Source organism: Pongo pygmaeus, chromosome 1 (genome assembly GCF_028885625.2).
Source record: "Pongo pygmaeus isolate AG05252 chromosome 1, NHGRI_mPonPyg2-v2.0_pri, whole genome shotgun sequence".
In the NCBI taxonomy this organism is placed as follows: Eukaryota; Metazoa; Chordata; class Mammalia; order Primates; family Hominidae; genus Pongo; species Pongo pygmaeus.
Window position 1 is genome coordinate 1,977,452 of NC_072373.2, and position 12,001 is coordinate 1,989,452.

The following is a 12,001-nucleotide window of genomic DNA, read 5'->3' on the forward strand; positions in this document are numbered from 1 at the left end:
AATATTTTACTTGGAAACACCACTAAGATACTGTACATGTGACTATCACAATTATGATAATAATGATAACAGCTATGGGGGACCCATGTCTTACAGTAATTAATTTATTTACTTTAAAACAATTTAGACATGGCAGGAAACTTGCATTTTCCATGGTATTAGTAGCAATGTAAACCATGAATAAATGTACCATTAATGATGTGTTTATCATTTTTACAGCAGTCATGTGGTAGAGAGACTGTTTGCAATTAAGGAAGGCAGTCAATATGGAGAAACCTTCAGCCAGGATTCAAATTTGAATCTGAATAAGAAAGTTTCTACTGGAGTAAAGCCGTGTGAATGCAGTGTGTGTGGAAAAGTCTTCATATGTCATTCAGCCCTTCATAGGCACATCCTATCTCACACTGGAAACAAACTGTTTGAGTGTGAGGAATGTCCAGAGAAGTTATATCATTGCAAACAATGTGGGAGAGCCTTTATCTCTCTCACCAGTGTTGACAGACACATGGTAACACACAGTAGTAATGGGCCTTATAAGGGTCCAGTGTATGAGAAGCCTTTTGATTTTCCTAGTGTATTTCAAATGCCTCAGAGCACTTACACTGGAGAGAAAACATATAAATGTAAACATTGTGATAAAGCCTTCAGTTATTCAAGTTATCTTCGTGAACATGAAAGAACTCATACTGGAGAGAAACCCTATGCGTGTAAGAAATGTGGTAAATCATTCACTTTTTCCAGTTCTCTTCGCCAACATGAAAGATCTCATACTGGAGAGAAACCCTATGAATGTAAGGAATGTGGCAAAGCCTTCAGTCGTTCCACTTACTTGGGAATACATGAAAGAACGCATACTGGAGAAAAACCCTATGAATGTATAAAATGTGGCAAAGCCTTTAGATGTTCCAGAGTCCTCAGAGTCCATGAAAGGTCTCACAGTGGAGAAAAGCCCTATGAATGTAAACAATGTGGTAAAGCCTTCAAATATTCTAGTAACCTATGCGAGCATGAAAGAACTCACACTGGAGTGAAACCTTATGGATGTAAGGAATGTGGTAAGTCGTTTACTTCTTCCAGTGCCCTTCGAAGCCATGAAAGGACTCATACTGGAGAAAAACCCTATGAATGTAAGAAATGTGGTAAAGCCTTCAGTTGTTCCAGTTCCCTTCGAAAGCATGAAAGAGCTTATATGTGGTAAAAAACAACAACAAAACACCTCTGTGAATTTAAGAAGTGTGTTAAAGCTTTCAGTTATTCTAGTTTCATTAGAACACGTGAAAAAATTAAAAACTCACACTAGAGAGAAACCCAACACATGTAAGGAAGATTAGAATGTATGCAATTTTCCTAGTTCCCTTCTAAAACTTAGAAGAACCCGTCCTGGGAAAGAACGTCATAAAATAGGAAAAATGTGTTAAAACACTTAATTTTCCCAGTGGCTTTCAAATGTATTTTTAACAGTGGTTCATTGTTAAAGAAGGTGTCTGTACTTCAGATTTTCAATTTTTTTGCAAGGAATCATGGAGCTGAGAATTTCATAGGTACTTTATAAGCCATACTACATGAGCTTAATGGGCCGTGTTTTGTTTTGTTTTGTTTCTCGCCAGTTAACATAATTTTTGTCTAGTCATTTAAAAATTTGTTGGATCCCTAGACTGAGTTGAAATGTATTTCTAATAGTAGGCAATTTTAATTTTCTTTTTTTTTTTTTTTTTTTTTTTTTGCCTTCAAGCATCTGTTTAACAAAGCACATCTTGCACCACCCTTAATCCATTTAACCCTGAGTTGACACAGCACATGTTTCAGAGAGCAGGGGGCTGGGGGAAAGGCCATAGATCAACAGCATCCCAAGGCAGAAGAATTTCTCCTAGTCAGAACAAAATGGAGTCTCCTATGCCCACCCCTTTCTACACAGACACAGCAACAATCTGATCTCTCCTTCCTTTCCCCACACTTCCTCCCCTTCTCTTCAACGAAACCGCCATCGTCCTCATGGCCCGCTCCCGATGGTCGCTGTCTCTTCGGAGCTGTTGGGTACACCTCCCAGACAGGGCAGCCGGGCAGAGGCGCTCCTCACCTCCCAGACAGGGCGGCTGGGCAGAGGCGCCCCTCGCTTCCCAGACGGGGCCGCCCGGGCAGAGGCGCTCCTCTCCTCCCAGACGGGGTGGCCGGGCAGAGGCGCTCCTCACTTCCCCGACGGGGCCGCCCGGGCAGAGGCGCTCCTCGCTTCCCAGACGGGGCCGCCCGGGCAGAGGCGCTCCTCAGTTCCTCCCAGACCGGGTGGCAGCCGGGCAGAGGCGCTCCTCACCTCCCAGACGGGGCGGCCGGGCAGAGGCGCTCCTCACTTCCCCGACGGGGCGGCCGAGCAGAGGCGCTCCTCACTTCCCAGAGGGGGCGGCCGAGCAGAGGCGCTCCTCACTTCCCAGAGGGGGCGGCCGGGCAGAGGCGCTCCTCACTTCCCAGACGGGGCGGCCGGGCAGAGACGCTCCTCACTTCCTCCCAGATGGGGTGGCGGCCAGGCAGAGGCGCTCCTCACCTCCCAGACAGGGCGGCCGGGCAGAGGCGCTCCTCACTTCCCAGACTGGGCGGCCGGGCAGAGGCGCTCCTCACCTCCCAGACGGGGCGACCAGGCAGAGGCGCTCCTCACTTCCCAGACGGTGTGGCGGCTGGGCAGAGGTGCTCCTCCCTTCCCAGATGGGGCAGCCAGGCAGAGGCGCTCCTCACTTCCCAGACGGTGTGGCGGCCGGGCAGAGGCGCTCCTCCCTTCCCAGATGTGGCAGCCAGGCAGAGGCGCTCCTCACTTCCTCCCAGACGGGGTGGCGGCCAGGCAGAGGCGCTCCTCACTTCCCAGAGGGGGCGGCCGGGCAGAGGTGCTCCTCACTTCCTCCCAGACGGGGTGGCAGCCGGGCAGAGGCACTCCTCACCTCCCAGACGGGGCGGCCGGGCAGAGGTGCTCCTCATCTCCCAGACGGGGCGGCCGGGCAGAGGTGCTCCTCATCTCCCAGACGGGGCAGCCGGGCAGAGGTGCTCCTCATTTCCTCCCAGACGGGGTGACGGCCGGGCAGAGGCACTCCTCACCTCCCAGACGGGGCGGCTGGGCAGAGGCGCTCCTCATCTCCCAGAAGGGGCGGCTGGGCAGAGGCGCTCCTCACTTCCCATATGGGGTGGCAGCCGGGCAGAGGCGCTCCTCACTTCCCAGACGGGGTGGCGGCCAGGCAGAGGCGCTCCTCACTTCCCAGATAGGGCAACAGGGCAGAGGCGCTCCTCACTTCCTCCCAGACGGGGTGGCAGCCGGGCAGAGGCGCTCCTCACATCCCAGATGATGGGCGGCCGGGCAGAGGCGCTCCTCACTTCCCGGATAGGGCGGCCGGGCATAGGGGCTCCTCACATCCCAGACGATGGGCGGCCAGGCAGAGACGCTCCTCACTTCCTAGACGGGGTGGCGGTGGGGCAGAGGCTGTAATCTTAGCACTTTAAGAGGCCAAGGCAGGAGGCTGGTAGGTGGAGGTTGCAGAGAGCCGAGATCACACCACTGCACTCCAGCCTGAGCACCATTGAGCATTGAGTTAGCGAGACTCCGTCTGCAATCCCAGCACCTCGGGAGGCCGAGGCAGGCAGATCACTCGAGGCCAGGAGCTGGAGACCAGCCCGGTCAACACGGCGAAACCCCGTCTCCACCAAAAATACAAAAACCATTCAGGCGTGGCGGCGCGCGCCTGCAATCCCAGGCACTCAGCAGGCCAAGGCAGGAGAGTCACAGGAGCCCGAGGCAGGGAGGTTGCAGCAAGCCGAGATCCCGGCAGTACAGTCCAGCTTCGGCAACAGAGGGAGACCGAAAAAAGAAGGAGAGGGAGACCGAAAAAAAGAGGGGAGAGGGAGAGGGAGAGGGAGAGGGAGAGGGAGAGGGAGAGGGAGGGAGAGGGAGAGGGAGAGGGAGAGGGAGAGGGAGAGGGAGAGGGAGAGGGAGAGCGGCAGTTTTAATTTTCATGTAGTTGTTTAATTGTTCTCTAAGTAATGGACCATTGAAAAATGAGTTGTTGTTAATTGTTGGAAATTTCTTACTGATCTTATGTGGCAAGTTTTGGTTATTCCTCCCCCATTTTATGCGTGTGTGTGTGTGTGTGTGTGTGTGTGTGTGTGTGTGTGAATTTATTCTACCTTTTTATGGGAAAACTACTTTTTTGTTGTAAAGATTTTCTTCTATTTTCTTTGCTAATAAAGAGTTGTTATTAATTTGCATGTATGTGAAGTTTATATAGTCTCATGTACATTATTATTTTCATTTTCTTTCCTTTATTCTTTGTCATTATTTTTGGCTGTTATTTGCATAGTTCACTTTTTAAAAAAATGTTATGTTTTTAGAGAGGGTCTCACTCTGTCAGCTAGGCTGAAGTGTAGTGGTATAGTCATAACTCACTGCAGCCTCAAACTCCTGGGCTCAAGTGATTCTCTCACCTTAGCCTCCTATGTAGCTGGAGCTACAGACACATGCCACCATGCCCAGCTAATTATATAATTTTTAAAATTTTTTATAGAGATGGGATCTCGCTATATTGTCTAGGCTGGTCTTGAACTCCTGGCCTCAAGCTATCCTCCTGCCTCAGCCTCTCTACATGTTGGGGTTACTGACATGAGCTACCACACCTGGCCCACTTTTTACTTTGAATTAAGAAGAGAGAACCGTGATTGGATAGTATGCTTGTCTAATCTGAGTGTGAAAGCATTCAGTCTCACCATCAAGTATATTGTAGATTTTTCATGAATATTCTCAAACAGGCTCAGGAAGTTTTCTTGTGTTTTTTATTTATTGTTTCATGGTAAAGGAGTGTTGAACTCTTATGACATGTTTTTTTCTGCATCTATTGAGATGATTTGTGGTTTTTGGCATTCTATTAATAGTCTGTTAACTGGCTTTCAGATATAAATATATTATGGTTATTTGGGTGAAATTTGTCTTCATCATGGAATATAAGTATTTTATCTACAGGTTGAACATCTGTAAACCCCAGATTCCAAATACCAAATCTGAAATGCTCTGAAGTCAAAAACTGTTGAGCACCAACCAGTCTTATGCTCAACAGAAATGCTCATTAGAGGATTTTTGATTTTTGGATTAGGAATGCTCATCCAGTAAGTTTTCTGCAAATATTCCAAAAATTTTAAAAGTCTGAAATCCAAAGCACTTCCGTTCCCAAGTATTTCAGATAAGAAACACTCAACTCATACTGATAACGTTCAATTTTCCAGTGTATTGTTGGGGCCTTTTGCATTTATAGTCAAATTGGTGTGCCCTAGTATACCATATAGTATAGCATCACCTAGTATATATAGCATGTCTACATGTATACTTATATGTGTATAAATAGCTATATAATGTGGAGTATAGTGCAGTTTTGTAAGTTAGTATGAATTATGCATAACTAGTTTATATTATGTGTAATTAGCACTACAATAAATTGTATATTACAGGATTATGGCATTATAACATACTATTTTGATCTTATCAGTCTGTAGTCTAACATATTTCAGTTGCCTACCATTCCACAGATGCATTTAAACAAACCAATTGCATCCTCATGAGAACCGAGGAGCATCTCACGTTCTTGTTACTACAAAGCATTCCCCTTACACCCTGTTTGTTCTGGTCTGCTCCCTAGTGCAAGTCTTGTGTGGACCAGCCTGATTTACAGTACCCTCCCTCTTTTGTCTATGAGTATATGTAACTAATAACTGCTCTCAGTCTTATCTGTACAATCATGGGTGTCATGTGTTTTCCCAGTAGTCTTAGGGTCCTAATTTTTCCTGTCACCCATGAGACTGTGAAAACAATTGGCATTACCAACAGAGTGAACCAGCCATGACTGATGGTATCTTTTCAGCTTTAACTACCTGCTTTTGTCTAACTGGTTCCATAATATAACAGAAGTCACCTGAATTAGAACCAGCAATTGATGATGGACTTTCACTTTGGTCTACACAGTGCTTTGTGTTATCAGCTCTTGCCACCTCGTCCCACAGTAAAACTCTCAACTCCTAGACATGATTGGTTAACCGGCCATTCCCCAGGAGGATGTATGTTCCACCTTGACCTGTGTTTGGCCAGCAGTTTCCAAGGTACCCCACATTGAGGCAGTGACCCAGCACCTTCACCACTGGCTTCTTTATTCCTGATTATCAAAAGTCAGACTACTGCTCTGTGGTAACTGCATCTCGTTTGGTTGCCATCACTGGATGCTTGGATTGGCCTTGTGAACATTATTACTGTACACACTTGGGACAGCTCCAGGGATTTTGTGTGTGTGAAGTTGCAGAAAGGAAGAATGTCCCCATGCTGGGGAGAATTAAGCATGTCACCTAATTGTGTAACAAGATGACTTGTGCAAGGCTAGTGGCCTTGAGTGTTTTCTTGTGCTGCTGCTTTTTTGTGCATTCTTCTGATGAGGTGCACATCCATCGTGCCTCATGGTCCAGGCACTGATGAGTCAAGAAAAGAAGGGGAAGAAGCATTTGGCATTAGCCTCTTTCATTGCAGAACCTCTATCTAGTATATGGGCTTCTTTTAGCACTACTGATCAGCATACCAAAGGCCTAACGTTGCAATCTAGATGGCCTTAGTCAAAATGACCTTACTGTATGTTGCTAACACCAGCAAGATTGAATGGCACTCACTGGAGGATTAGGTGGTCTTCAATGTGGGTTGATGGACTCCTGAACTGTTTTCTTTAACCACACAGATTGCCCACACTACCGATAAATCAAATGCTGCTATTTTGCATGAGAAGAATTAAAAGATAGTCTGAAGCAGTTTTTATAGAAAGAAGAGAAAAGCAGTCATATGTCATGCTGTGGTCCAGAAACCTAATAGCCGATGGCCAACTGGGACACTGAAATTTCTGTACTGCTACTGCCTATGTTTCTATCACAACAAATATCCTGATCCCTGACTGTTAAGGATTGAGAACTGTCCTCCAAGTTGTATTGGACTGGCCCAATTCTACTCTCTTTCTTACTTGCAGTTCTCAAGAATAAGTGTAGAATGTGCTGGGAATGCAGCATCCTGAAATCAGGAGAGCATGGTAGAACAGCCCAGACTTACAGTCTTCACAAGAAATACAATGTCTCAACACTTTTGGTCAGTGAGTCAGGTGATCCTGGGCTATAAAACCTGGGCTGGGCTATTCTCTGGAGTCTCTTAACTGTGTTGCAAGTGGGGCAAATGCAATCAAAATTCCATCCTTCCAGGCAACTTCTCTGAACCTCAGGGGACCACATCACATTGAACTGTAGACTTCTCATCTTCTTTGATGCCTTTATAAGTAATAAATCAACTTATATAATATGTGCATGAATGTGTTCTCTCTCATCATACTCAGACAAGCTGATAACAGTACATGGTGAGCCTGCTTTGGGGAGGAACAACCATGGTACCCATATGACAAAGCAAAGGAGTTAATTCAAACATAAACCTAGAATTCTTTTTTTTTTTCCCTCTGAGACGGAGTCTCACTCTGTCGCCCAGGCTGGAGTGCAGTGGCACTATCTTGGCTCACTGCAAGCTCCACCTCCCGGGTTCATGCCATTCTTGCCTCAGCCTCCCGAGTAACTGGGACTACAGACACCCACCACCATGCCCGGCTAATTTTCTTTTTGTATTTTTTTTGTAGAGACAGGGTTTCACCTTGTTAGCCAGGATGGTCTCGATCTCCTGACCTCGTGATCTGCCCGCCTCAGCCTCCCAAAGTGCTGGATTTACAGGCGTGAGCCACCGTGCCCAGCCAAACCTAGAATTCTTAAACCCCACAACACCACTATTACCTTGTAGGAGATGTGCAACAATGACAATATTGGTTGTAGCCTTTCTGCAGGAATACATTTATAAATATGAATAGGGTACACAGGCATTCCACCCACTGGTCTCAAAGGAGATCCTATCCAAGAGACAAAGTTTTACAATTTGACCCTATTGGGAATCTGAAGTTTACTGAATAATATATAAAACTATATAATTGGATGCTGATTGGGTTTTATGCTTCTGCAAAATGGCCTGTGAATTAATTTAAAAATCTGTTGAAATGCATCAATTGGGAAACCTTCATGTCCTTAATTAATACAGATTACAAAAGAATTATACCTGGTGATGCCACAAAAGTTAACTATGGTTCCCCTATGATCTTAGAGGGAATTACTGTATATAAAACAGGAATGCTATCTTTTAATCAAAAAGCAAGTATCATGTAGCCTAAATTCTCCACAGTCATAGCACCCGTTGTGCTATAATAGACCATAGTTGACATGGATTCCCTGATCCAATGAGTAATACAGTTGTTTGCTACTTCTACATGTTCTTGACAAAGTGGGAGCCCCTGAACCCCACTAGTTAAAATAAGTTAACATGGTTGAACATAAATTTTTCTGAAGGTTACTAGGTAGATATTGATTCCATTTCATTAATAGATACAGTATTATCTCCTTTTGTGGGTTTTGGTGGATTGTGCCTGAAGGAATTGGTTCCATTAATCTGAGTTATCATATTTATGAGAATAGAGCTGTCTATAGTATTCTTTTTTTTTTTTTTTTTTTTCCGAGATGGAGTCTCGCTTTGTCGCCCAGGCTGGAGTGCAGTCGCGCGATCTCAGCTCACTGCAAGCTCCGCCTCCCAGGTTCACGCCGTTCTCCTGCCTCACCCTCCTGAGTAGCTGGGACTACAGGCACCCACCACTGAACCCAGCTAATTTTTTTGTATTTTTAGTAGAGACGGGGTTTCACCGTGGTCTTGATCTCCTGCCCTCGTGATCCGCCTGCCTCAGCCTCCCAAAGTGCTGGGATTACAGGTGTGAGCCACCGTGCCCAGCAGTATTTTTTTTTAATCCTTTTAATGCCCATGGGGTCAGCAATACTGGTCTGTCATTCATTTTTTATATTTGTCTTTTTTTAAATCTTTTTTTCTTGGTTATCCTGACTTAATATTTATTAATTTTATTAATCTTTTCAAACAACCAGTTTTCGTTCTATTGATTTTTCTCTGTTGATTTTCTATTTTCAGTCTCATTTATTTGCAGTGCAATTGTTTTGATTTTTCTTTTGACTAATTTAGGTTTATTTTGCTCTTCCTTTAGTGTCTTAAAGTGAAATATTATTGATTTTATTTTTTAAATATTTACATTCAGTGCTATAAATTTCAAAGCACTGCTTTCACTGCATCCCAGAAATTTTGACAAGGTCTATTTTCACTTTCAATACATTTAAAATACTTATTAAATTTTAAAAGAACATATTTTTACTATGTTCCGCTGCATCTTAACATGAGTTATAATTCAGCTTTGGTAGCAAAAGATTAGAAACCATTTTTAAGTGTCTTTCTAAATAATCAGTTGCATAGCCTGGTCATTACACACACCTATATAAAAATAAGCAGCAGTGCCGAGACAAGCTCAGTCGGGGAGATCCTAACTCAGCAGCGCTAGAGGAATTAAAGACACACAGAAATACAGAGGTGTGAAGTGGGAAATCAGGGGTCTCAGAGCCTTTAGAGCTGAGAGCTCTGAACAGAGATTTACCCATGTATTTATTAACAGCAAGCTAGTCATTAGCATTGTTTCTATAGATATTAAATTAACTGAAGGTATCCCTTATGGGAAACGAAGGGATGGGCCGAATTAAAGGAATAGGTTGGGCTAGTTAACTGCAGCAGGAGCATGTCCTTAAGGCACACATCACTCATGCTATCGTTTGTGGCTTAAGAATGCCTTTAAGCGGTTTTCCACCCTGGGCGGGCCAGGTGTTCCTTGCCCTCATTCCTGTAAACCCACAACCTTCCAGAGTCGGCGTTAGGGCCATTATGAACATGTCATAGTGCTGCAGAGTTCTGTTTATGGCCAGTTTTGGGGCCAGTTTATGGCCAGATTTTGGGGGGGGCTTGCCCCCAACATGTCCCCCTTCTTTGATTTGCAAATCGATAAAAGCAAAGGCAGCTTTGTCACAGTGAGCTACTTCTTGCAGGAGTCAGGATCCACATCTGCAGACTGTACAAAGACAAACAACACAGATTAAAAGCACAATCATCAATGAAATCACAGGGCTTCCAAGTTTTTTTAATCCATTTTAATGGGTTACTAGCTGCTAATTTGTCTGCAGCTCCTTCAAGCACTCCAATTCCTGGCATTAAGGTCAGATGTGTCTGGGATGCTTTAAATATTTGTTCTCTTAATTTTGCGATATCCAAAAGTTTGTTGAGTGTCCTTCTAGATGCTTCTTTATTCTTTCCCAAATTTTTATCTTATTAAGAGCATTTAATAGTTTCCACAAATCCTTATGTTTAGCTCCTACAATGGGCCATATCATTTGAGGTTGAGATGCCATTATACCACCATGATTTCAGATAATAGGAACTCTTGCTGTACTTCTTATCATTTCTACCATCTGGCCGTTTTGTTCAGACCGGCTGAACATAGTGTGGCCGTGGCACGCAGACTGAGAGGTGCAGTTCAAGCTAAACATCCCCTTAGGGGACCAATCAGTAATGATTCCATAGGCATCGCTGTGCAGCACCTCTGCCTGTTCTGCAATGCAATCTTCCAAACAAGTACGTTCATTTTTTCTGGCCAGGTTCAATTTTGTTTACAAATAGGGTTTTGAGGGTGGTATGCCTCAATTATAGGAGCAGATTTATTATGGTAAATACTGAGATCAGAAAGCATGTGTAACTGTGTCATAGTGATTACATCCAGGCATTATTACCAGCCAAGATTGATAAATATGCCCAATAAGTATAATTGTTCTGTGTGTCAGCCCTTGTTGAAGGAATATTCACAGCAGTGGTGATAACCACTATCATAGCTACCATTAAATTATTCATTGTGACTGGTGGTCCCGCTTTCCTCAGGTTTTCTTCTACCATCTGTGACAGCTTCTTGATCTGTCCCCAGGTGGGTGGCTGTGTTCGATGGGTGTTGCTCGTGACAGGTGGGGTCCTCCTCAGCATCAGTCTTGACATGGTTGCAACCAGGGGGTCCTCGGGATCCTCCCGGAATCTCTTCCTCTGCATCTGGCTCATGATAAGGTTTCAGGTGTCTTGATGGTATCCAAATAGACTGTTGATTTTGGCCTGGAGAAACACAAGCATAACCTCTACTCCAAGTTATTATTTTACCTATTTCCCAAATTTTTGTTACTGGATCTCTCCACCAAATCTGTTGTTCTGTTTCTGTCTTTGCAGGTGGTTTCTGTAGATGCTGTTCAGCTGCTGATAACATCTGGCCTTTGGGCAGGCTCAAAAAATCTAAAGTTAATAATGCTAGGTTCAGTTGCATCTGTGGGGTTCCATATTCTCTGTCTCCCCCTTTCTGCTTTTGCAACAGCTGTTTTAGGGAGAGATTTATTCTTTCCACTATGGCTTATCCTTGAGAATTGTATGGGATACCATTAATGTGTTTAATATTCCACATAGAGAAAAATGTAGCTAGAGCTTGGCTAGTATAGCCTGGGGCATTATCTGTTTTAATAGAAGCTGGAATGCCCATCACCGCAAAACACTGCAAAAGGTGACATTTAACACAGGCAGAAGACTCTCCTGATTGGCATGTAGCCCAGACAAAGTGAGAAAAGGTGTCCACACATACATGTACATAAGCTAGTCTCCCAAACAAGGGAACATGTGTGACATCCATTTGCCAAAGAGAATTAGGTTCCAATCCTCGAGGATTAACTCCTCCTGTAAAAGATGAGGAATGTACCATTTGGCAAGTTGGGCATTGCTGGATAATAGCTTTAGCTTCTTTCCAGGTAATGCTGTATCTGCATTTGAGACCAGGGGCATTAACATGGGTTAAATTGTGAAAGTGTCTAGCATTAGATATTGCAGTAGCAACTAGGCGATCAGCCATTTGATTCCCTTCAGTCAAAGGTCCTGGAAGAGGTGTATGAGCCCTAATGTGAGTGATGTAAAAAGGGTGCATTCTACTTCTAACTGTTGTTTGCAATTGGGTAAATAAAGTCATCAGTT

The 12,001-nt window shown here is 44.4% G+C and overlaps 1 protein-coding gene across 1 annotated transcript in view; it reads left to right on the forward strand.

The window, feature by feature from the left end:
• ZNF670 (zinc finger protein 670) overlaps positions 1 to 7,341 on the forward strand; it is a 58,977-nt gene extending 51,636 nt beyond the window's left edge. Inside the window, exon 4 of the mRNA XM_054481942.2 lies at positions 220 to 7,341. Coding sequence (XP_054337917.1) covers positions 220 to 1,198 — 979 coding nt within the window. The 3' untranslated portion in view covers positions 1,199 to 7,341. The remainder of the gene's footprint in view (positions 1 to 219) is intronic.
• The last annotated feature ends 4,660 nt before the right edge of the window (positions 7,342 to 12,001 follow it).